Source organism: Anabrus simplex, chromosome 3 (genome assembly GCF_040414725.1).
Source record: "Anabrus simplex isolate iqAnaSimp1 chromosome 3, ASM4041472v1, whole genome shotgun sequence".
Taxonomy (NCBI): Eukaryota; Metazoa; Arthropoda; class Insecta; order Orthoptera; family Tettigoniidae; genus Anabrus; species Anabrus simplex.
In genome coordinates this window covers 440,368,850-440,396,286 of record NC_090267.1, presented here as the reverse complement: position 1 = coordinate 440,396,286, position 27,437 = coordinate 440,368,850, and the positions used below count along the sequence as shown (strand labels likewise).

The 27,437-nt window shown below is 39.6% G+C and overlaps 1 protein-coding gene across 2 annotated transcripts; it reads right to left on the bottom strand.

Moving 5' to 3' along the window:
* On the bottom strand, positions 1 to 26,487 carry RpL18A (ribosomal protein L18A). Of its 2 annotated transcripts, none has more exons than XM_067144610.2 (3): positions 26,398 to 26,487; positions 7,187 to 7,366; positions 1 to 397 (listed from the first exon to the last, which is right to left on the bottom strand). In XM_067144610.2, exons 1-3 carry the CDS (start codon positions 26,413 to 26,415, stop codon positions 62 to 64), a joined length of 534 nt encoding a protein of 177 aa, XP_067000711.2. In that variant the 5' UTR covers positions 26,416 to 26,487; the 3' UTR covers positions 1 to 61. The 2 variants fall into 2 exon arrangements, with proteins under 2 accessions (XP_067000711.2, XP_067000712.2); XM_067144611.2 differs by lacking the exon at positions 26,398 to 26,487 and adding an exon at positions 22,955 to 23,106.
* Between the last annotated feature and the right edge of the window lie 950 nt (positions 26,488 to 27,437).

Sequence of the window (27,437 nt, the reverse complement as noted above, 5' to 3'; positions counted from 1 at the left end):
TCATCGAAATAAATTTGATTTAATGAAGTATCATTTCCAGCTTTACATTTCTATCATGTATTTAAAGGTAAAAGGTACGTGGTTTTCGAACAGAGAACTTGTTCATCAGGTTCCTTTGCTGAATTCTTTTCGGAAGAGGGAAGCGAATACGTGAATTGTGGAACTGCTTCACAAGAGGGCGGCGGCAGTTGGATGCTTTAACCTGCTCCACTTTGATGATCTGGATAGAATGTGCCCTTGCACGGTGACGTGCTCCCATGTCCCGGTAACACTGAGTAACAGCACCTGACACACCCATATCTCTGTATTCTCGGTACATGTTGTGGGTGCCAGAACGGGAATCATATCGTAACCAGATGCCGAAGTTTTTTATTTTAATTGGAGTTTTTTCAGGAATCTGAAAGAGAGAGAGAAACGTTCATTTGTAGGCAATGCAGCTGCAATATTTTCATAAGCACCATAAATGAAACTTCAGAATAAGACACCAATCTTTTCAAAAGTACCATTTGGTATAAATTAAATCTGAGGAAATTGAAAAACAAGAGGAATTAACTCTGACCGTGTTTTAGACTATTTTCTCTCTTTGCTTTTCATAATCAAATTGTATGAAGTCCTGTAAGACACTGAAACTAAAAGCTTTGACAAACTAGAATTTTTATTCCAACATGCCACATTTACGCGGCCTAATGTCATGTGAACAAACACGTATAGTAGCTCGAAACAAGAATGAGCGCATGGTGTTGAACGTTTACCGCATTTATTATTTTATCAAAATTTAATTCACCTATTCAATACACATAAAATTGATGTTTCTATGTTTTAATAATAATGGTACTAGTTACTACCTTTTTACTCAGGTCAATTTTAGCCATATACATCAAAATTGAAACAATACCAAGGCAAAAAACAGTCACCAAATATAAAACCAAACTTGGTATGTCTTAAATTTGGTGTCAAAGAAACATGTTCAAAAGCACATTAAGTCTTAACCAGGCTGAAGTTGATCAACTAGTGAATACAAAGTCTAATGGGGCTTGTGTGACAACTTATGCCCTGATGTTAAAATGACTAGAATCTTAATTCATAAAATTGTGTGCGTGAATGTTAAACAATACAGTCTGGGAGGAGTCCTTGTGACTCTGGGAAATGGGAGTGAAATGCATCACTGCTAACCACCTGCAGTATTAATACATTGGGCTTGAAACCAACAAGCCTCTTTCACTCCAACTATAGCACGTAACCTATACATGGGACCCCTGTTAAGCCGAGCAACCCAGTGGAAGGTTGGGTAACCAAATCCCAACGGGAAGCTGGGTCGGCGAGCTGATCCGTGCTAAGGGCTTCAAGACTTACGACCTTCGTTATAGGTAACCACCCCTTCACCATTCTCATAGAACTTGAAACGTGGAGAAAACTTCTATCAGGTGGTAATCAATCCACCCCCATTCAGAATGGGGCCAGCAGGTGTATGCATGATTCTGGGGAACCTGCACCTTCCATGCATTCCACCATTACAAATTCCACACTAACAAATTAAGAACAAGATAAACTTCACCTATCTAGCTACTGTAAACATCAACTCCCTTCTTAAAGTGGGTAAGCTAAAACAGATCCTTGATGTGCTAGACATGTACAACAGAAAGATAGCAGCACTCCAAGAGACCCAGTTTCCAGATGAACAGGCCACTGAGTCAAAAGCTTATTGGATCTACAAGGGCAAACCAGGTCAGGTGTAAGAGCGCCGAGTACAGTCCCACACCTAGGCACAGGTTTTGCAGTACATCGCAGAAAGGTCGAGGACATTTTAGATTTCACTTCACTTAACGGAAGAACTTCCTCACTGTCATTCGGATCTCGTAACAGAGCGTACCCCATAGTGACCTTCCACGCACCCACAAATGACACAATCCGAAAAGACCTGGAAATTGCTGAAAACTTCTGGAACTCCCTAGAAGAAATAATAGACAAGAATCCATCTCATCATTCTACCACACTCATGGGCGACTTTAATGCACAAGTTGGCAAGGAACAAAAATACCAAAGGAATAGTAGGCCTTCACCCAGTACACAAGAGAACAAACAGAAATGGAGAGAGTCTCATAGAACTCTTGCAATACGTACAACTTTGTCTTAAAATAAACAGCCTTCAAACGCCTCCCTAGGAAGGCCAAGACCTGGAAGAGCCCAAACCATACGCTAGGCGAATTTCAGACCGATCATGTGGCTATGGACAGAGAAGAACGGCAAAACCCCCAAGGACCTCCAGAATACCCAGGTTCAACACTGCGATAACGTGATGAAAACTGTCTCTCTCAGGATACACTCAGGAAGAACACATCGAAAGAAGGTTGGCTGGCTCTACAGAAAGCTCTTCTGGATGCTGCCTATGAAACTATCCCCGCTATGTCCAACAAAGGCAAGCACCCTTGGTGGAAAATGGAGTGCGACAAGGCCATAGAGGAAAGGCGTAGAGCCTGGATCAGGTGGAACCAGTACAAGAATGAAGCCAAACGAGATCATCACGCAAAGAAAGGCAAAAACCACCGTACGCAGAGCCAAGAGGAATCACCAATGAACCCTGCTGCAACAAGCAGAAGAAGACTTCCAGAGAAATAACTCTCAGGACCTGTACAAGGGACTCAAGAAACAGACGACCCAGTACACTGCCCCTATCTTACTTCTTCGTGGGCAGGAAGGGAAGATTTAACTGAATAACAGGGACTGCACCAATATTCTTGCAGATAATTTCCAGAAGCTCTTCAACACAGTAGAAACCAGTGAAAGACTAATTTTCCATGAACTTTCAACCAGGAACTCTGAGTCTCAACCACCCAACAGGAAAGAAATAGAAGATATAATCAAGAACCTAAAGAATAACAGGGCTTCATGTGAAGACAGTATAGTAGCAGATATGTGGAAATGGAGACTTAACAGTCCCTGCAGAGCATCCACCAGTTCTTAAAAGATATACGGATAGCAGAGACCTTACTGGAATGATGGATGTCAACTGTGATACGCCCACTCCACAAGAAAGGAAGCAAGACAGACCTCAATAATTACAGAGGTATCCCATTACAGGTCACAAGATTCTTTCTGCAGCCCTGTTAGCTAGAGTCACCAGCCAACTAGACTCTCATTTAGGTGAATATCAGGCCAGCTTCTGGGCTAATAGATCTTGCCCAGAGCAGATACAAAATCTGAAGACCATCCTCACCTATAAGAGTCTAAGGGGACATCCCTGGGTAGTTGTCTTAGTAAATTTCCAGAAAGCATATGACTCAGTGGACAGAGAGACCCTTACTTCACCCTATGGGAATTTGGCCTTGAGGAGAAAACCTTAAAATTAGTACAAGCCACCACTTCTGAGGTAAAGTTCAGAGGTAAACTATCTGAGAGCTTCTCCACCAGAACAGGAGTCAAGATGGACTCTCTTGCATTCTCTTCGACTGCATCCTGGAGAAAATCATAAGGGAATGGATGGCAAAATTACCACCAGAAACGGGGCTGAAGCTAGGGTACAAGAAAGACAAACTGAATGCCTCATGCCTAGCCTTTGGCGATGACCTCACCATACTAACAGTACAGAGGAGGCTACCCACCACCTGCAGAGCCTTCACACTGTAGCGGCTAGGGCTGGCTTGAAGATCAACATCAGGAAGACTGAATTCATAACCAATATCAAGGAAGCCCCTTCCACAATACCACTAGAAGACATCACCATCAGAAAGGGGTCGGTGGTCAAGTACCTAGGAGAGTGGATCTCTGCAAACCAGAGTGAGAACCTAGCCACGACACCAAGTGCAACAAGTTTGAGAGGGCCAATCACCCCTGCAGAAGCATCTACGCATCAAAGTACCTCTCCAAGAACCTCAAACTCAGGCACTATAATGCGGTAGTTAAACCATCTGATCTCTACACTTCTGAATGTCTCGTGATCACCAGGAAAGGCCCTCTCAGGAAACCAGATCTCAAATAAAGGAAGATCCTGAGGAGAATACCGAGACCCGTAAGAGAAGGCGGAGGCACCTACAGAATTTGGTACAACGATGAGCTAGACGAACATCAGAAAGAAATCGTTACCTGTATAAGAAAAAAGCGCCGGATCTTCTATGGCACCTAACCCGCATGAACCCCTGCAGACATATGAACAGGATCTTCGCTGTGACAGATAGAGGAAAGGCATCCAGGAACAAGTGGATCTCTTTGGGCAAGTCAGATCTGAAACAACTGGGGATTCCGCATGAGTCAATACAGGACTGCCACAGTTTCGGCAAGCTATCCAGTGGGGAATTTTTCCAACGTCATTTAGGGGTAGGAAGAACACAGGACTTATGTGGAGGAAAGAAAGCTGGCTCAGCCAGAAAATGAAGGAACACTGAAAGAGGAGAAAACAGAAGGCCCAAGTGACAAGAAGATACGAGCCCTGTGGTCCTCAGTAGGCCCAAACATCAAAGAATACAGTCTGTGTAGTAAAGAACACAAATTAAACTGAAAGCTGCTGCCTTGCAGATGTGGAAGGGGACTGCTAAAGGTTAAAGGAGATAATCCTGACAGAAAATCTTCTCTAATGGTAGGCCTGGCACGTCAGTTGGAGAGTTAACTGGAGGCGCTTTCAAAACTTGTACTATCTTCAGATGCAAACAGAGAAATCAGTGTGGACTACAGCATCTGCATACAAATGCCAGGTATATGGTATACAGCCTGATCATAGGCCAGGCATTGAGAGTGTGCAACAACCCAGGAAAAGACAACACCCTCGAATAGGGATGATCAATTTACAGAGTGTCTGGGAAATGTGAAGAGTTAGTGGACGTCATGGAGAGAAAGAGAATATCAATTCTAGGACTGAGAAAGGTAAAGGGAAAGAGGAGTTGAGGATCAACTGTACCCTTTAATACAATGGTAACAGAGAGACTTTGAATCTTCGATCGCCACTTTGCTAGGTCCTGGGCATCAGCTGGATGAATGTCACAGATTCTCAGGTCCTTGTTTGATAATGTCCTGCCACCGTTGCTTGGAACTGCCCCATGGTCGTTGGCCGTCGACGACAAGGTGATAGGAAGTATGGGCAACTCTTCCAAGAGCTGCCTATAAGACATGGTAAACTATTGTAATAGCCTTTCTTGCATTTTATCTTGAATGGGGGAAATTGCAAACTGCTGCCAAGTAGTTTCAAATGTGATCCTGAAGGGGGACCATGCGTATTTCCACTGCGTGAAGTCCACTTTCGGTAGCCTTGGTCACGGGCCAGCACTGTGTGCCATATAATGCCACTGAACGCACAACAGTTCGGTAGAACTCCGACTTCAGTTGGATTGGCATTCTGTGGTCACACTAAGTACCTATAACTTCCCTCCACTTTGACCATGCTGCTCTGACTCTGGCTCTAACATCACCACTGATTCCACTCTCACCCTGTAGGTATGATCCCAGGTATATGAACAAAGATTGAGGAGCGTGTGTTCAAAAGCTGCTATAGCCACACCAAGCAAGTTGTGGAAAAACGCAAGGAAACTTACAATAAAGATACACAGAACATACCAAAGATAACAGTGTTAAGAAGAAACCCAAACTGCAAAAGGCGATTGGCCCATGCCCGTCGCTGGGTGATGCCCTAGCTTCTTGGTGCCAAGTGCAGTTTTTGCAGCACTGGCGACCGTCACCGAGAGCTACCCACGTCCCGACTATTGAATCTGGAGTGATCACAGGGAAGCTGATGTTGATAATGTCCTCTTTATACTCACGTAGTTTACACGACTTTATTGTAGCTTGGTCTCCTAAACTTCAGCTTCTGCGAACGATGATTTTCATCTCGGCGACAAGCAGCTTGTGTTGAGGGACCAAGCATGCAGACGGAATGACTTCTGCATTCTCGCTTCCGTGCAAGAACAAAGTCAATTTGGCTGCTGGTATTGCCACTGGTTGTCCACCTCAAATAACTCGTGAACGGTTCAAGATATTGACATTTTGTTTGCACTTTCAGTAATAGTACCAAAGGGCTAATAATCGGACTTCAAGAACTGTGTCATGACGTTAATATTTTCCGGGATCATAGTACTAACTTTGCTTTTTTTAATCACACGGTAGTACACACAGCCCTAAATCTACAAACATTACAGATTCAGCACCGTGATTATTTTGAAAATCGGACAAGTACTTCTTGAAAAAAAAAAAAAAAAAACAACAAAAAACAAAAAAAAGTATTCAAACATACGCCATTTGCCAGCTGAGGACTAATCTGTTTGATTTGTGCTACGTATGAAACATGAGCTAGCTAAAAGAGATATAGAGTCGCTAGCAAGGTATTTTCTTTACTGTGTTCGTAAATACAATATGATAAAATGTATGATTAAACACCTATAATATCGCCGTAGGTAACTAGTAAATGAAAAACGGATATAGACCTTGAGCTACAGTGGATAACACAGCCCTGTGAGCGTGATCCAAGTACACAACTTAAACGATATTTTGTCACAGATACTTCCGTGACAGTGTATCTGATATATCGGTGACAAAGTAACGTGGTGATTTATTGACCATCTCTACAGTGTATAAAATATTATATTCAAACAAATACATCAGCAAAAATCTCTCACTAAATACACTGCAACACTCAGCATGAGAGCTAGCAGCACTAGCTGTTTAGGTCTTGGCGTTGCCAAGTCGTGTGCAGTGACAAAGCATGGAGCAAGAGCACTTTAATGGAAAAACTGCTCTCGTGAGGGCTAGGTGGGAACTGACTAGCGGTCACTGCAACATTGCGCAATGTTCACTTCGACAGGCTCGTGGTCAGACACTCCCCTCTACAGATTAAAAAGCAATTGGTCTTGCATGATCAGGGACTAAACTGCAGGAGGAAGTTATTCGAAATTTGCATTTCTTGCGGAGTTTGAGCTGTCTAGCTCTGAAACGGGCACATAGGCAGCCTAGATGGTATCAAACTGAAAGATGTGCCCATGGTAGCATAGTTCACCAATTATTATTATTATTGTTATAATTAACCCTTAGATGTATCCACAAACAAATCTCTCTTAGAATATGCAAAAGCTCTGTACCAAAACAAAGGAGGTAGAAGCCATGATCCTATGCCATTCCCCAAAGAAAAAGTTTTAAAAAGGACATATGAACCAAGTAATCACAAAAGGTGTGTTAGGTAACAAACAACATCAAGACGCTTGTAACTTACCTGTTTTAGAGAAACTATTTCTCCTGTGGTCTTTTTGAACTTCTTCAGCTGTCGAAGGAAGTACCAGAATCTTGATTTTGCTACAATAGCATCAGGAGCAAATATTCTCATTTTGTACAGTGGAGTAACCTTGTCTTTATCGGTCGGTAATTTGCGACCGATGATCTCAAATTCCTTCAACTGAAACAAGGGAAGTATAGGACAAATAAGCGTTTTATAATCAAACGACAAACTGTAACACAGTTAAACAGTGAAACTTTCCCTTAAATAAAACTCAACAGATTCTAATGAATTTTGATGAGCGTATTTTTGTTATATCACCTAATTTTTTTAAGACCACACACGTTTACAGGTTTCCTGTAAATGTATCCAGCCAGCAGGTGAACCCAAACAGGAGGATACCACAGTTTTATGGCACTTAATAACTTAATGGTTACTTAGGAGGGTTTACACACTCCATTCAGATCTAAGATTAATAAATTTAATGAACCCTTCTTTTGTGAAGTGAGTTCCTTGACAGTTGTTTAACCATGCTTCTGAATGTCTTATGCTTATTGATGTTGCTGTGCATTTTTATGACACTAAATCTAAGTGTGAATTATAAGTTATGTAAGTCTAATTCAATTATTTATTATTATTATTATTATTACTGTCATACCTGCCAACTTTACAAAGCCAAAAATCAGGAGATTTAGAGATGAAAATCAGGAGGAATCAGGAGATACAATTGCTCAAAACTGCTTATTCTACATATCTTGTGCAATACAGGAGTACTATGGTACCGTATATTATACCACTTATTGTCTCAAAACACGACTGTTGTTATATGAGGCTCACAGGAAGTATGTGAGCGAGATAATCGGTCTCTGATAAGCCTACCGAAAACAGTATGAACTCATGCTCCAAACGTGTGAATCAGTCATGCGCTTAGATGCCATTACTTAGAAAATGCATAGATTAATATACTGCATCTCGTGCCGGCGCGATTATGAGAAGCGCAATATTATTTTTATCAAGTAATAAATTAAAACTCGCCAGAATTGTCTCCAAATGGCTCCTAAAATCATTAGGAAATTCTATCACTAAACTACTAAAACAGACTCAAAATCTAGCGACTAGTCTCTAGAATCGACTAGACTGATGCGAACGAACAGGAACATAACATGCGAGAACGAGAGATTGACAGTCGATATACGCGTCGCGATACACAGGTTTCAATAAACATCGCACAGTTGTGCGCATTTCTCGTATTAATAAAAGTCGACATTTTTCATTTCAAAGAGGCCAATGAGCAAAGGACTTCGGCCACTTGCGTACAAAGCTGAAATGGTGGGATTTGAAAACAAATGTTCAAAGTTCACTAAAATAAGTTAAAATCGGGAGAAATATTAGAATAATCGGGAGGCGGGAAAAACTGTCGAAAATCGGGAGTCTCCCGCCTAAATCAGGAAAGTTGGCAGGTATGTACTGTGTTTGTCATGTCATGGAACTGTGTCAAGAACTTGGACATGTTTTGTTCACCTGTGGAGATTTCTACCCCCCCCCTGCTGAGTCATAGAGAAAATCCCCTCTCCACGCACAGCGTGGCTCACCACAAACTTTCCATGACCACAGTCCTGAAATAGTGTTTGGTGACAACAGACTTAACATCGGCAGTCTAGATAAATACGTAAGTTTTTCACTATATTATAATTGTATATAATTTATTTTTTGTCATTACTGTTTCATGTTATCACTTATCTCTCTATCTTTGACAAGTTTACGCTACGTAAACAATACTGTACATATATAAGCTTATTTTAAGTGATTTGATAGAATCTGAGGATGTTCTTGTAGAACGAAACATGTCATTCTTTGTATGTTAGTGTGTGTTTTACAGATATGCTTTTAGTGTTTTAATTTACATTGTATTTGCTATGTGTTTGACAGACTGAAAAGCCTTTGCTACATTTAACTAAGTCAACACTGGAAAACATGGCTTCATTTTTAACAAACAAAATAGAGAAAATCTACGACTCCGTTATATGAAGATAGGACATATTTCTAAAACAAAACATGTTAAAATTTATTCCAATCTTCCTTCACTCCAAAACCTATTAAGTCCTGATTCAATACCAATTTCCTAAACCTACCAAAAGATGGACACTAGATGAACAAGAAATTAAGCAGTGGTTCTTCAGAGGATAAACCCGAACCCTCATGTTCAAATATCAATCCAGACTTTTCAGCAACAAATATACCTCATAGAATTTCGCAATCTGAAAACTAAATGATTTACTGACATACTCCAAACTTTCGGAAAGTTGCACAGAACCGTTTTCTCAATGGAATCACCCTTCACAGAACATATTAGCAGACTACTGTTGGAATCTCAAATAAGAAGTTCCTGGTGCCAGTTGTAAACGAAGTTCGAGGAAAAATTTCTATTAAATTCTAAAATTGTAAGTATATACTCTCTATATATAAAAAGGTAACTCATTTGTATGATATTCAGAGTTAATTTCTTTATAGAGTATGTTTTTAAAACATGGAATGTTAACATTTAAAATATTATTTCAGAGCAAATAATAATAATTAAAAAATTTCAAATTTTCACATACATCTTAATTACAAAAAAAATCAGGGATGCTCTTTAACTATATATATAAAATAAGGGCAGATTGCAGAAACAGTATTTAGACGATGTCTACGGTTAAACAATGCCTAAGTAAGGCTGCCGCATTGCAAAGACTTTATTTATCACTTAAGACATTGCCTAAAACCGACGGTCAACCGGTCATGTTTAAACACTGCCGAGAGCACTGTTTAACCTCAAATGAGAGGAGTGAATCACAATCAAATGAAACATGTAATTTGTATATCATGTTGGGACTATTCCGGGAAGAAAGGTTAGGCCGATGGCCTCTCTGTGGGTCGTTCGCTGCTAAATTGCAGCAATTCGACTGACATGTACGGGGAGATAGATGAGCCGTAGCCATAATAACAGCCCTAGTATTTGCCTGGTGTAAACATAGTAAAACTACGGAAAACAATCTTCAGGGCTGCCGATGATGCGTTTCGAACCTACAATCTCCAGAATGCAAGCTACATCTACATGGCCCGTACAACACACTCGCCTTACTGTTGCTCCATCTTCGTCAAAGCTACCGTATTTATGAGTAGATTACACTCACTATAACAACGCTAAAATCAAAGCTACACTTCCCCGTACGGTGGCGTGTCGCTTTAGTGTCGATAATATTATGATGAGATTTAATTTCCACCGAAAGTGATACTCTTATATATGGGCACGTCATGCTCATGATTAGCCATATTTGAATAATGTGTAGACAATGTGTAGGAAGACAAACAGCTGACTGGCGTTCGGCGCGCGCACCGACGAATTTCATTGGTTGCGACAAGCACAGAGTTGCATGAAAGATACTTCTGTCTCCATTTTCAAACCAAAATTGAAACTTTAAGCGATGTCTAGTTAAACCCTGACTGAACATTGTTTATGCAATGGATGATCGTGCTCGATTTAGACGTTGCCTAAGGCTTAAAACTAGTCATCGTTGACTTGAGAGCTTTGTCTGTATATTGCTCAGAATTTAAAAAGAATGGTATTTCTATATTGGCCGTGTCCACAGTAACTGCACTTTTTACTTTTACGTCATTTCTGTCTGTATGTACGCACATAATGAGAAAACAGCTGAAGAGAACTGAATGAAAATTGGTATGTAGTCAGGAAATAAGCCACCACAATTTAGGCTATAAATCATTTTATTCACGCTGAAAGAAACTGTAGTTTAGAGGAAGGTATTTCTCAAATATTTATGTTATTAGCAGTCCTTTAAAAGATATAAATATACTATATAACTAAAGTTACATAGAATTAAATTTCTGATCATTTATGACATACATTTTTACTGTGCCGGTTGTAATAACAGAGATATTCATGAATTTGTATTTTTGTTGCTAAGTCCATATCAACGCCAAGCCATGAGCAAATGGGTAAACAGATTTTTGAAAATCTGTATGTAGATTCAGGGAATAAGAAACTACAATCTAGGCTTTAAATAATTTTATTTGCCCTGGATGAAATGGTAGTTTAGGGGAAGGCGCCTCAATTTTAATTTTTAATACCTGTTATTGGACCTACTGACTATGTAACCAAAGTTATAGAGGATACAATTTATGCTCATTTATGTTTTATTCAGTTTTACCGCACTGACTGTGGTAAGAGTGGTATTTCAGAGCCTGAAGAAATCTAAATGTGAAAGCCTATAGTGTTGGAAGCTCATAAAATTGATCAACAACAACATTACATCGACCACAGTTTGTTGTGATGTCCTTTGTCTTTTATGCTGTCACTCATCTCCGATATAGGCCTATGGCATTACTGCTGCGTTTCGAATATAACAGCCTGACCGAATATTGGTGGGAAATAGCCGGGGAGTTAGATAACCTCCTCCTTTAGTACGCCTTTCCTCTGGTCCATAAATTTCTGATACTACTGGTACGTAACACACTGGTTTATCATAGTACTCCAGCAACTCGATCCCTACTTTGATGCGCTGATTTGAACGAGCAGTATGCAAACTTAACGGAATACGGCAGAGGAGTGTTCACAGCTGTCTGTGGCTTGGACACTCCAGCTCTGGAACTTCGGACTGTTAGATCGGCAGCACAGTACTATTCGTTAAAAGTGAGGAAATGTGTCGTTTTTCATTTAATTGAATATTTAATATGATAGCATTTCTTTCAAGGGTGACAATCCTACTGATGTCATTGTAATGCCGTAAGTTGATTTCAGTTGGGAAATCCACTTATGGCCGGTTTCTGGTACACCACAGTTACCTAAATGCGCTTGTAACTTTAACTGCGCTGTTAACTTTAATGAGTTTCCAGAAACTTAAATCCAGATTTATAAGCCCTGGTAACAAACAGTGCAGTTATCGTCATGTTTAGTATCTGTCGTCCTCCAATAGATATCTCTACACAAATGATTTTAGGGTTATTTTGGTAATATCTAGTTACTTTTACTAGCAGAAGTTTTCTACAAGGAAAAATGGTTAGCAAATATGTACACAGTCATCTCAATCAATCTGATTAGCATGTTATAATCTCTCATAATATGAATATACAGTATGTACGATCAAATAATGCAAACATTATATAAATATTTCCAGTTCTTATTCACAGTACGCAGTCATCATCTAAATTTCACCTTGATTGTTGTCAGTAAAATGATAAAAATACACAGCAATTTCCAAACAGATCACTTTTCACTGATCCAGAACACAAGGGTAAACAAAAAAATCCATAAATGAAAACGTGCAGCACACTTTGGAACCTATCATTCCGGCACTGAAGTTCTGCACTGATGGTGCGATATCCATTTGTTCCTGCTGCAGATTTTTTTTGTAGATTGCAAACAAACCGAAAACTCCTAATTAAAACACGCATATGTCGTTTTTCTCTTCAAGGATGCTGTATATGTACGGTAAGATTGCCGTTTCTTCAGTTTTTCTTCCGTATCTCTCTGGGAACTCACTCATTTATCATTCTTCTTTGACATGTAATTTCACCTGATCAGATGCCAAACCCTTCAGAATTACATTTTTTTCCGGGCTTTCATGGCACAACTTGGACAACACGAAAGCATTACAATCTGCGCATCTTCAACAGCCAAAAGAAAATAGCCATATCACTCAATTTTTCATTAGTACTGTAGTTCCCTAATGTACTCCTCGAACTGAGAATTTGTAGTTCATAATAACTGCAACGGACTAGTAATTTGAGATGTTTTACTTACACTGAGCACGCAACATACATTGACAAAAATACTCTCGTAACTGCTGACGTGAAGTCCACTTGAGAATTTCAATCGACCCTAGCGAGCTAACCCCGCCCTGGGTTGTGAAGTGTGTTGACACAGATAAGATGACATAACCTACAGCTCCCTGCAAGATTTTTAATTAAGTCTAGATGTTTTTTATGTTTACTGGGAGTCTATGAGACCTCACGTCACCGGTTAAAGAATATAATAACATTAAAAAAGCAATGAAAATTCGATATTTATTACCCAGCAGGCTTATATTAAATGCATACCGGTACCTAAGATATTTATTATTTAATACAAATGTAAATATTGCATAATTTCAGACTGGGTGTTAACTAACTGTTGGTGGAACACATGAATCAAAGCCTGACGAAAGAGATCTTAACATTAATTCTACTGTACACAGAAAGATCAATTTGAGCCTGATGAAAACCCATTTGATTCGAGTTCTATTTCATTTGACGATTCATTTCCCGTATTGCAAGATACATCTACATTAGAGGCGTCATACTTCGAGAAGACTATAACCTGAACAGATGACACCATTTAAGTAGAATCAGTGACTAAAAGCCAGTGATAACGTGGAAGTAAATGTACCGACCAAAATGTCGACACCAGCACACCCAAGCACGTTAAAACTACAATGAATGACTGTAAATATACTACAACTAGTTCATTATCACGTATTAATGTTTACGAAACTAACATAAGACCTTGCACGAGTGGCGCCTCATAGCGGTATATGTTGGAATCGGTTCTAATAGAGTAGCTGCAGTTACCAGTCGTTGCGCAGATAACTGTGAAGAAGCCGATAACTGTTGTTTCGGAAACTCGTTTTAAACATATCACCATGTTGTCACTGATAACTGCGCATCTACAGATAACTGTCATTCCAGAAACCAGCCATTAGTCTTTCTGAGGATGTAAAATGGCAGGTGGAGAAGAGCCTGCCATTATAATGAAAATTCACCAACTTGATTGTGAATGATGTTAGGCAAGAGGGCCTACCATTACAATGAAAATTCCCTAAACCAGTCCTCACAGAAGAAAAGAAGTAGCTATGCAATTTAATACAATCTTACCCACAACGTGTACACTACCTAACCCAGAATTCTGTATACAAAGTAGAATTCCGTAGCGAAGCACAGGTACATCAGCTAGTGATGACGCAATCGAATTAAAAAATTTTTCTTTTTGAACAATGAGGTTACTTTGTTACTTCCAGGCACGGGACTAAAATTGACAAACTCGCTGTACTTCCTGCGCCAGACAGCAAGCTGCTGCCTGGTGCTGCACTTCAGGGAAGGGAAGGCCGGGAGGGAAACTGGGGTGAATGTTAGACAGAGACAATGCTCGGGGCGCTCGTTTCATACAGTCGCTACCTAGCCCCAATAAGCAGAGTAGGCTGTGGTGGACTGCACTCGGCCGACTTAACTCCCATGGACCTTTCTTGTTACGTGAAGATTGAAGTAGAAGGGGGAATATTGAGCATTTACTGTAATCAAACCATTGGGCATATTGTTTCTTTCCTTTAGTATTTCACTCCTTTTACAATGTGTGAGTAAAGGAATGCACGATCGTATGGCGGCAGTGATACATCTTCAGGCTTGTTAAATAAGGAATGTTGCTGCGACCAACAGATGAGGGAAGAAACGATTGGGTGAATTCCTGGACTGACAAGTGTGTGTTAATTACTGCATGTTCTTGTACTGTGCATGCAATTACGGCTACTTAATATACGGTGGATATTGCCTGTAAGAGACAAGGACAGTTCTGCTTGAGTCAAATTAAGAAACTTGTGCTTTCATGCGGAGAATCATCTCTGTCCCCTATCATACACCCCCTTCCCTGAAATACAGCAGCAGGCTGCTGTCTGGCACAACAAATATGGCGAGTTCGTACATTTATATAGCATGCACGGAAGTAACAAAATAACCTAATTTTTCTAAAAGAAAAATGTTCCCTATATAACAGGAAGAGTATCCCTCATTTTTTGTCAGCATAATTTAAATACAACCTGTACACATCAAAAAGTTTTGCATCACCCTGATTTTTGCCCAAGAAATTCGTATGATTGTTAGGGATCTGTGCATGACACTAGACACATTATACAGCAAAGAAACAATCTATTATAAACAGAAACATACAAAATGAAAAATAAAGCTCATCTTTCTGGAAGTTGCCCTCATCATCAATGTCCCACTCCAGCAGTCGCCCGGGTGTGGTTAACAAGCCTCCTTCAGTCCTTTCTGTCCTTCCACTTTTCCTGCTCCATTACTTCCGCCATATCCAATCCAGCTTCTCTAATGTCCTTCCAAATCTGATCCATCCACCTTCTCGGTCTTCTAACTGGCCTCTTTCCAATTCCCTTCTTGCTACCCGTTCCTTTCCCATTCTTTTTAAATGCCTGAACCATCCCTTTCTTACTTTCTGTAAATTCTGTACTAACGGTTCTATATTTAGCTCTCCGATTTTAATATTTTGAATTCTATCTCTTCTTGTCTTTTTAACCGATGTTATTAAAATTTGCATTTCTACTGCTTGGATCTTACTATCTTGTCTCTTATTACTTACCAGTGTTTCTAGTCCGTATGTTACAATTGGTATGAAATACTGTTCATATAATGTTAATTTCGTTCCCTTGGGTGCTTTGTCATTCCATAAAAGCTCTCTGACTTGATAAAATGTTGTACCTTTACTTAGTCTGTTATTAATTTCAGGGTTGATTTCATTTCTTACATTAATAATACTACCCAGATATGCAAACTGTTCTACATTCTCTAACTGTTCTCCATCTATGTTTACTTGGCTTCTCTTTTCCACAGTGCATGACTACAGTTTTCTTTTTACTAATTACCATTCCAAACTCCTTCAGATTTTCATTCCAAATGTCCAGTCTTCTTTGTACTTCCTTTTCTCCCTTTCCCCAATCACCACTCAGCTGCCCTCTTGCAACCAATTCTGATCTCTCAATACCAAGTCACACCATCTCTGGCACTGATGCAGGCCTGCACCTTTTGAGGCAAGCTGTCCACCAATTCTTCTAAGCATCCTTGGTCCAGCCTGTCCCATCCTTCAATGGCATTACAACAGACATCCGCCAGTGTATGCAGAGGGTATCTGTGGCCTGGACAGCATGTTTCAATTGGTCTCAAGTGTGCTCAATGGCATTCAGATCCTGGGAACACGCAGGCCACTTCATCTTGTGATGTTTGGGACATCACTGCATGTTTTTAATTATTGAACTATGTAATTAATTGATACGATGTGTATATTTAATCACCGATAGGTCATGTTTAAATTAATATGTATGTATGTATGTGTATATATATAGGGTTTTTATCATCCATTTCAATCATCATTTCATTTCTTTGTATCGGGGCTATAACGTATTCTGAACGAACAAATTATTGGGTAAAGTATTTCAACATCATGCATATTTATAACTTGCAGTAAATTTTCCAATAGCCGTTGTGAGGTGACCAGAGTCAGCAGGCTAATTTCAGCCCAATTCCAGGAAAAGTACGTCATCTAGGTTACGAGAGACCTTACCCTCTCCACCTCATGAAGAGACAGTTGATACATTATTAACACCCACTTTTCAAACTCCGCTTCGGGGCGCTTTATTTCAGCGGGAAAGTTCAGCCTATGTGAATGAACGTAATGAAGCAACGTGATGGATTCACAGCAATACATCGGAGAAGGGATGAGACCTCGAATCTTACTGGACCATGTGATATGGCTGATGGAAGGAGACTTTTGAACCGATATATACCACCGACAAGAGCTGGAGAGGACATTAGCATTCTTATTCACTTTGAGATTCACATTCACATTCTTATTGGACATTCTGATTCTCACTCTTGGAAGAGACTCTTACTACGATTCTACGTCTGCACGTCGGAGAAGATTTTAACTTAGTTCACTTCGCATCTGAGTATATTCTACTCAAAAGTTACTCTCACTGGGACTTGTTATCTCAATGACGAGAGGTAATCAACGGGAGACCGGTTTTGACTAGTTAGGGGAGGAGAGCTTTTATTATGAATTTAGCTACACTACTGTTCTGTAATACGGAAGAATACGAGTGTATTCTCTCCATGAACATAACCCATGATGGTTTTGCATTTAAAATTAGGGCTCATTACGACTTTATGTAAGGAGTACAGTAGGATGTGTTAAAGACAGGAAGTAGGACTGGAATCCAACAACAGATGAAGCAGCCGGCACGAGAGATCCTCATATCATCAGCTTCAAGACAACAGAGTCTACAATTGGTGAGCTAAAGGCATAAGTTACTGCAAGTCTTCGCACAACAGTTCATTTTTAAAATTAATTTCATTCAATTTTTCTTTTGCTTCCGTAAGTTCAGATTTCGTTAAAACGCTGTTACGTCACGTTTTTCATCTTAATAAATAGCTGTTTTAATTTGTATTTTATGAAATGATTATTAATGATCCTTAAATTCCAAGTTAATGTACTTAATGATTTGTGTTCCGTTCACCTCACCCCTGGGAGTTTTTGAGTCTCATGACATATTATTATTATTATTAATTATCTACTTTTGTTTTCAAGCCATAAGCTTGAAGACTGGCGCCCTTGGGATACTGTTTATAGAGAAACAATGACATATCATTTATTTATTTTAACATTAAAGTGACCCGCCACGTTATAATTTTGTCATACATCTGTGGGCCAAGTGGGTACGTCACAATCTGAGTGATCCCAACCTCCTAGAGGTAGTCTGTTACCAAGCACACACGGTGCACTCTGGCGTTGTCCTGTAGGCAGAAGCCTTAACTGTGTTGATGAAAAGGCAGCATAAACGGTTCGAGGAGGGTGTTCCTATATGCCTCTGCCTGCAGGTGGCCTTCAGTAGTAATAAGCGGCGGCCACACGATTCCGGTGCAAACCATGGTGGTCCCTCCCCTCAGCTGGATCCGTGAGGCAGGATGATGGAGGTGTTCGGTGTTTCCAGGACTTCTCCATACACGACTCCCATGATTGTTAGGAGCAAGGGCGATCCTACACTCATCCATGAACAGTACACGTTGCCACTGATTCAGGTTCCAACCATTGTGCTCTCTCGCCTACCTGTACCGGGCACCACGGTGCTGTGGGTGAGTAGGGGTGATCGCCACCGGATGTCTACCATACAGATTCATGTTGTGAAGACAATTATGGATGTTTGTGCTGTAACAGATGTGCCAGCGGCCACCAAAAAGTCGCAGCGTTGCACTGTCACAAGGAATCCTGAGGGCCCAAATCCAAAGATATCGGTCCTCAGCGGTCGGCCTGTTTGAAGCAAATCCTCACATCAGAATGGTTCACCTCGATCACTTGGGCTATATTCCAAATGGACAGCCCTTGTTTGTGCAGTCACAATACCGGTCCGGTCAAATGGTGTAATTGTCCAACCAGCCATGTTTGCACACTGACAGGACTATCCAGTTCTACATGTATTCCCAAATTTTGGTACGTAAGAGTGTGCTAGTGTAGGCATGAAATATCCAAGAGGTAGTGGCACCTGAAGACCCTCTTCCTTGCACTAAAGTTGCACATGCAGTTGCCTACAATGGAAAACCAAAAGGGTTTTCTCAGCATTACGGGTATGTGTGCAAACGTTTTGCCAGAACAATAGATTCTTGTATTCAAAGTCAAATTTCTCATACTGAAATTTCCCATGAACCCTTTCGCTTTCAAGCTCTCATCTGATGAATGTGTGAAAACTGTCAGCCATATTTATTCCATCATGCGCATACTTCTTTTAAAATTACATAGAATGCACAACAATAAAGATATCAACATGAAAGCCTGTAAACTTATAATAGAGTACATATAACTTATTATCACTGCAAGTTAGTCATGCTCTTAACCAAAAGGGTTCAATTAAAAAACAATATACTTTCCTACACCATATCTGATTTCATCAATATAGGCTATTCTTACGATGGGCTTGCCACACCCAAAGGCATTTTATACCTACTGCCAGGTTCAAACTTAGGCTGCCACTAACATGAAGACAAACGTCTTTCATAGCCGCTCCTCCGGAGTACAGGCGCTACGGGTTAGCCCATTCTGCCATCTCCAAAGCACCAAAGTTCTTCTCCTCCGCCGTAGATGCCGCTGAGGACTTCACCAATAACTCAGGGCAGGGGCCCTCCATATTTATGACCCTTGGAGAGAGGGTGTCCCAGTATTATAAAGCCCCCAGGAATTGGGCTACCTATTGGTCCGTGGGTTGCATTGGGTATTTCAACTTATGTTGGAAGAGGAATGGTGGAAAGACCGAAAAAAATGGAGGGGAACCATATTTGCCCCTACCCGCCTACAGCTGGACAATGGGAAACGATGATTTTTTTTTTTTACAATTTGCTTCACATCGCACTGACACAGATAGGTCTTATGGCGACGATGGGATAGGAAAAGGCTAGGAGTTGGAAGTGGCTGTGGCCTTAAGGTACAGCCCCAGCATCTGCCGGGTATGAAAACAGGAAACTACGGAAAACCATATTCAGGGCTGCTAACAGTGGGGTTCGAACCCAACATCTCCCGGATGCAAGCTCACAGCCGCACGACCAACTCGCCCGGTAATAAATATAGAAACAAAGTCACAAGTTTTCGATTGATGTTAGTAGAAAGGATATATTATTGTTTACTAGCATGGTAAATATCAATATTGTATGTGCATTAGATCTAAGGATAGATTAATTTGTGTAGTGATGTACCACTGAAAAATGTCAGCCATTTTTGCATAAAATACACATTTCTTACTGGAGGCGCTGGATTATCATCATCGTTAATTACACTTTCTGATTCGGGAAAAAAGCATCCTCACAGAATTGAACTCGTATAGATGACATTACCAACTACTGCACAACAGAACTACACTAATGGTGATAAATTAATCGTACCCACAAAATTTCACCGTAATTTTCAACCTAAATGAAGGATAATTGCTTTCACACAAATCAATAGTAAAATTAGCGGTAAATTAACAAATACCATTATTACTAGAGAAATACATGTACGCAATCACGGCGACTATCTCACTATAGACACCACTCTTCCGTGGTACTCCGCTTCATCGCACCGTATTTTGTTTCCTTCTTGAGGTCTAGGGCTAGCACCGATTAATGGAAGGGCTACGTCTGTGAATTCCAAGTATCTGTATCCAACATGACCAGCATGGGCAGTTCAAGCAGAAAAATGGAGGTGAAAAGTATATCTTAACACAAAAATGATTTTTGTTGGAAGAAAATAAAGCCTGATTCCTGGACCAATTATTAATTAATGAGTTAGCACCGACAAATAGGAGTGCTATGCCTGTGAATTCTATCTATCTTTGGCCAGCATGACTAGCACGGGCAGTTCAAATGGGATAATGGGCGTAAAAAGTACATATAGTAAATAACACAAAAAGGATTTTTGTGGAAAGAAAAATAGCATGATCCCTGGACCAAATATTAATTAAAGAGTTATGGGTACAAGTCAACAACTCGCCCCACCACGAAACATCAAGCAAAGAAAAGTTCAAAGACGGTAAGGGAGCAAAGACTTCACACACACACAAAAAGTGTTTGACGAACAAAAGACATACTGAAGCGCTATGACGTAGTAGCATTCACAGTTGTAATGTAGCAAAGTATTCTAATTTTAATCATAATTTGCGTAAAAGCAATTATCTTCCATTTAGGACAAAAATTATAAATTTGATGGACACGATTCGTTCACGCATCCTAATACAAATGCACAAATGTTGGATAAATGCAAAGACTGAAGTTTATTTTGACAACCCAGGATCACTTGCGTGTATTTCTATCCTGCCAGCCCTCATTTCATAAAGAAAACAATGATAGAAAAAATTATCTCACCATCTGCACACATATTTCCTCAAATTGTAGCAGTTCCTACAAACTACATACATCCCTACCATCATAGATTACATGCAGATGCTGTGAAAACCATGCAGGCTTTCGTAAGTTTTATCAACATCTATGAAATGTTTGAAGTGATGCATATCGAATTAAAGATACTTAAAACAAATCACTCATGAAACAAACTAGGACCAGATGAATCTATGCACTTCAAAAACTGAGTCTCAAACTGCTGGAGAAGTTTCATCAAGTAATACATTTAACTTGGAATACCAAAATCTACAACAAAGTTGCATAATGCACAGTCCACTTTGTGAAAGAATAGTGAAAACTGTAATTCAATTGTTTACCTGTTACAATCGATATGATGCCTTACATAAACACAAGACAATGTTGCTGTAACCAAGCAAACTGGCATGAATAACAAATGGTCTTCTGTACAGAATATAATCAGGAATTACTGCTTAAATATTGAGTAAAACAAAGCATACAAAAATCCCTCCTGTATAAACTAATTTGGTTGCAAAAATCCTTGCATGGGCAAAGGTATAGGCTACCAAGAACACCATTTGGACTTCTAGATAAATGCAAAGATTAAAGTTTATTTTGACAACCCAGGATCACTTGCGTGTATTTCTATCCTGCCATCACTAACACGATGTTATCTCACTTCGCTCACACTTGTAATCATTAACTGCAGCAGAGTAAATATACAAAATATTTTTATGTGATGAGTAAAAATAAATAAAATTTAAAATTACTTTCTATTTACTTAAAAGTTTTCTGTGCGAAAATCATGCAGGTCCCGTTTTTAGTCATCTAAGCCTGGCTGCGCTCCATAAAGGTTACACTACCAAACAATTTCTTCTGTGTAATCTTTATACGAGCCTGGAACTACTATAAGTCTACTCTGTTTTGACGCCATGAACACATTCCAGTTTATCCCAGCTTCAAACATGAAAATGGAGGGGAAAAGTATATCGTAACACAAAAATTATTTTTGTTGAAAGAAAAATAGCATAATCCCTGGCCTAACAATTATATTAATGAGTTAGCACAGACTTGTTAACGTCGGCAACATTATTATCTCCCATGGTGAAGAGAAGGGTTATAATTGACATGCCTCTGATTAGATGTGGTCTTACAAGCATCAAGAACAGTAGTGCGAGAAAATTTCCTCCTGGTAACAATTATTCGTATTTGCCTTGCAACCAATCTGTGCATTTATTGCTTCAATGAACATAAGGCTGAAGATAGTAAGAAACCACCAATGATTCATTCATTTCAAGCGATTCATAATATCCACACCTCATTAAGCGAGGTCATAAAACACTATATCCCCCTATTTTACTTACTTCACCTGAGTCTGGATAAATGACATTATCATCATGTCCTTACCAGTACATACTACTACTACTACTACTACCACCACCACCAGTTTTGCAGCCAAATAATAGGCAAGCGCATAAGTTATGAAAAAGATGCCAGCTGGCAAGGACTGTACACATGAGTACGTCGTACATTCCTATCTATGAAATGTCACTGTAAAATTTGTCACAAAAGGAACATAATTGCTTTTACACAGTTGAAGTCTAAAATCTGCGGTAAATTACGAAATATTTTATTTTTGGAGAATATTATGTATACCTACTTTACAAGTACTTTTGGTGCTACGCTCACATTAACACACGTATGTCTTTTGTCAGTCTTACACTTTCAGAGGATGGTTGCCTAGTTGTACTTCCTCTTAAAACAATAATCACCACCACCATCTTACACTTTCAACAATTTCGTATGTAACGTCTGTGTTCACTGAAGTTCTTTGCTTTCATTTCATTGCTTCAGTTGTCAGTATCATTCAAGAAGACAATTTCCTGAATTGTATCGCATATGCAAGATGTAATAGGCGACAAAAAGCTATGGCCAATGTACATAAGAATTCTGTGGACTAGTGATTTATTGGTCCAGGGATCATGCTATTTTCGTTCGAACAAAAATAAAATATATTTACTGGTCCATGGATCATGCTATTTTTCTTTCAACAAAAATCATTTTTGTGGTACTTACGATATTTCTCTGTAATGTGCAGCACCAAGTTGTTGAATGCGTCCTTAGTTGTTTTTCCGCAGAGTTCCAGCCACATCAATATAACATAGACATTTGCCTCATTGAAGAACGAAATAACATCGTGAATGCTGTTGACCTCTATTTTGCTGTTTGAACTGGCCGCTCTAGTCATATGGAAAAAGATTATGAGAATCCAGACATGGCACTCCCATTCCTTGGTGCTAAGCCTGGACCTCAAGAAATTAACAAAAGACGGCACCAGCAGCGCAATAAGACATAGGCATAAAGGAGTCCTGTCTACAGGCCTTAAGTATGTATTCATATTTCTGTAGTAACGACGGTATTTCTTAATTTACCCCAGATTTTTCACTTCATTTAAGTAAAAGCAATTACGTTCCATTTGTGACAAATTTTACAGGGACATTTTGTAGATAGGAATGCGCGACGTAACCAGAGTTTCCAGGCAAAACCTGCCCCTGATGCATTTTCCAGCCAAAAAATTCACATTTGAACCCAGGGCTCCATGGTAAAATGACTATCGCTAAGGATGAAAACTAAGTCATTGAAAGGAGACAAGTGTTGCTCAAGGCTTTTCTAACATATCAGCAATATTTTAGTTATTACAAGAAATAAACAACTTGTTACATTTTAACTAACAGTGCCGAATGACTACAGGTTAATATAATTATCTATTCCAATTTTTAAAATGTCCACGGTAGCCAAATGAGCATGCCATTCAACCGTGTACTTTTTGCTTTCAGTTCCTTTTAAATAATTACACATACAAAACAGTGGACAAAACCTGGTAGCCTAACTCACTTCATGCAAATTTTGGTGCCACGACATCACAACATTCTGCCTAAGAAGGAACAAACGGTTGACAACTGAGCGTACAAAGAAACTGTACACAGGTTCCACCATAAGGTGTGCAGAACCATGGGATTTCACAAGCCAGGACCAGGCTGCGTATGTGTTTTCTGCGACCAACAATGCGATATATACCATGCCATCGAATGTGTGTAGAAAAGGAAGCTTGGCACAGTTGTGTCAATAACTGATGATTTTTTGCATGCACTGATTGAATATTATTGATGTATATCTAAGTGTATATATTATGACCATTTGGTTGCAATAAATTTATTATATATTAAACCATGTGCTATTAAGAAAATACTAAATGCCCCTACTTTATTAACCACAGCAATTTGTCAGCCAGGAAAGGTCAAAAGAAGATAAGTGTCCCAAAAATTCCTGTTAAATGAATTTAGAATCCCTTACAGACATACATTCACTAGCCCATCTGGTAGCCATGGTCGTTAAGGTGTTGAAGCCTAAACGGCCTGACACCGTGGTTAGCCAGTTCGAGTCCCGTTGTTCCAAAAAGTTTCACCATCAGAATGTTGGCCGGCAGGGTATGGGAGATGATCAATTTCTATTCACTAGATTGTGTACTAAAAGCCTGGATTAAATTCCAAAGCTCTTTGCAGTGCTCATATGGAGTGAGGGCATATGACGCTGCTGATGGGGATTTGTCCGTCGGATGGAAGCGATAAGCCTTGAGCAGACCCCTTGAAGCTATTCGACAGGAGTACCCTATGTGCCGGCACAGGGTTTCAACCTCTCCCTTCCTACTATCATATATCACGACACGCCTGTCATTTCATTAACTCCTCTGATGAGGTTGACACCAGGAAGGGCGTCCGATCATAAAACCCGCCACGGCACCGTAGGGAAACGGGACAAGGGTTGGACAAACAAACACAAGTGTGCATTAATGATATGCCAACCAGAAGCTAATAATAAAGTTTTAATGCAGCCAATGGCCATATGTAAATTTTCTACTCTTTACTATATTCATGTAAGGACTTCTCTCTTTTGCTACACTTATTGAAGTGGTATCGTTCACATATTTTCTCACACAGTTTGCACACGCATTCGTTGCTTGGATCGTGATATATCTCGATTGCTTATGATGGAAACTATGTACAGCCAGCCTGTTAATAGCACTGCGCATGTTCTTATTTGGGCCCATCCAGTCTCTATTTGTCATAGCATCCGTCACGTAGAACTCCGGCCAGATTTCTTCTCTTTTGCTTAACCTCAGATTTAGGTGAGCAGTAGCTTGGGGTGTCGATGGCACAGAAAGATATCTTAAGGTCCTCGATAAGGAAAGGCTCCTGAGCTAGTTCATAAGCTGGTCTAGATGGAGATGTCTTAGAAATACCTAATATTCTTTTCAGAAAGGTAGCTTTCACTTTTTCAAGGGTAGTTAGGTCAGATGATAATTTGTCCCAGATGAAATCAGTATGGGTAGTATCTTTGCATGAAAAAGTTTCATTGCCAAGCCTATTTTATAAGCTAAGACATGTAATAATAAAACTAGCAGTGCATGGGTACCACCATAAACTATGTCTTATCACGACCCAAATGAAAAATTCTGAGTGCTCGTTATGCGATCAATTCTGAAATATATCACATCACAAGATGTAAAACCAACGACAAATCTCTATGCGATTATAGCAAAGACTAAAATGGTCAATAATCTACGTAGTGCACATTCGTGTTCTTTTCTAATAATAATTAATGATATGCCAAGGCTTTGAGAGTCGAGTTAATATGCAGCAAATCAAATTTAGATTTTTCGCTTCGAGAGAACAAAAATAAGCACGTAATCACTATCTAAGTGTATTTAAGTGTATATATCATGACCATTTGGTTGCAATACTATTATTATTAAAAATAAGCACGTATGTCAAGACTAAATATTTTTAAAATATATATATTTACATATGTTCAAAGAAATTAAATGCGTTTAATTTAATAAGTTTTTAAAGTAAAATTATTTCCTCGGATTCTGTTTTCAACAATCTAACACGAGTTACACCCAAAATAATAATCCACAAAAAGCCCATTTGCCTGTCATCTGGTAAGATCGTTTAAGCTCTTTAACTAGGTTAGGGTTCTCGCAAACACTCAGTGGTATTTCCATACGCTAAAGGGACAGGTGCAACTCTCTCCAGACTATTATTGTGTAACTAATCAATCATTCGAGAGTTATGAAACAATTCAAATTCAGAACATGCAAAAATCGTACGACGAACACGTGGACACAATCACATTAACAAGGCAGAATATTTAATCATGTACAGGCTCAACTATGAGTTCAACTCCTCAAGGCCTCCCTAATATTATGATTAGTCTCTTTAACACAATACAATATAGAACGAGTGGACAAATATGTTCAAGTGTCAATAAATTCACAAAACGCAGCAACGCATAGGAACGAACATGGCAACGGCAAGAAACACGTGAAACGATTTCTTGGGATCTAACTCAACAAAATTGAAATATTAATAATATTTTTCGGAGAGAAATATGTTACACTGAGCCTTAAGCACATTTGTACAACGAAAATGACACATGTTCACAACAAAAATACAAACCTCTCCCTTTGCCTTCATTTTCGACTTATTATTCTACCCAACACTACAGGAAAAGGAAGTACCACCATACAAGTATTCAGAATGGTTATGTCAAAGAAGATTATTTACGGTAATAACGGGTAACACAAAATAACAATCTTTGAGGAGTGTATAGGAATTCCGTGGAGCGAAGCAATATTATTATAGGAATTCCGTGGAGCCCAGCAATGAGAAAGAAGACAGTATAGAGTGTGTACCAACGAGCTAGAACTGGTGTGTACAATAAGCCTACTTTTATTTTCTTGTAGGAATTGACCAAACCGCGAAACACAATAAACTTCATAAGGCCTGCTGGGTGGCTCAGACGGTAGAAAGCTGGCTTTCTGAGCCCCAGTTGACATATTAGTTATCTGAAGTTGCTCAAATAAGTCTAGCGGAAGCCAGTAAGGAGAACAGACGTGTCGTGTGACGTGCGCCTGTGGAGTGGAGTGGAGTAGGAGTGGGGAAGCGGTCGGGCCAAGTGGACGGCAAAGAGATGGATAGGATGAGCTGGGTAGACGTAGAAGTTATGAGAAAAGTCGTAAAAGAGGTAGTACAGGAGTTATGCCCGTTCGAGCAATTAAAAAAGATGCTTCAGGAGCAAGTCCAGGAGTACGAAAAGACGAGACAGTGGATCCAGGATTACATGAAAAATACGAAGGCAATAATGAAAGACAGCGAGAAAGATCTGGTGTCACTAAGGGAGAAAATAAAAAATATGGAAGAGGAGGTGGTAAACCTGAAGAAAGAAATAGCAGTTTGCAGACAGGAGCGTAAGAAGAAATCCATATTTATTTATTTACGGGGTGGAGGAAGAAAAGTCAGAATCTAAAGTGGACATTATTTACAAAGTGGTAGATCTCATACAAAATAAAATGAAAATTAATTTCAGTGAGGTCGATATAGACAATGTGGAGAGAGTTGGCAAGGTGGGAGGGTACAGGCCCATAAAAGTGTCGCTGCTATCTTCATTGATGGCAGATATAGTGATAAGGAACGCTAGTAATCTGCAGAGTGAGAAA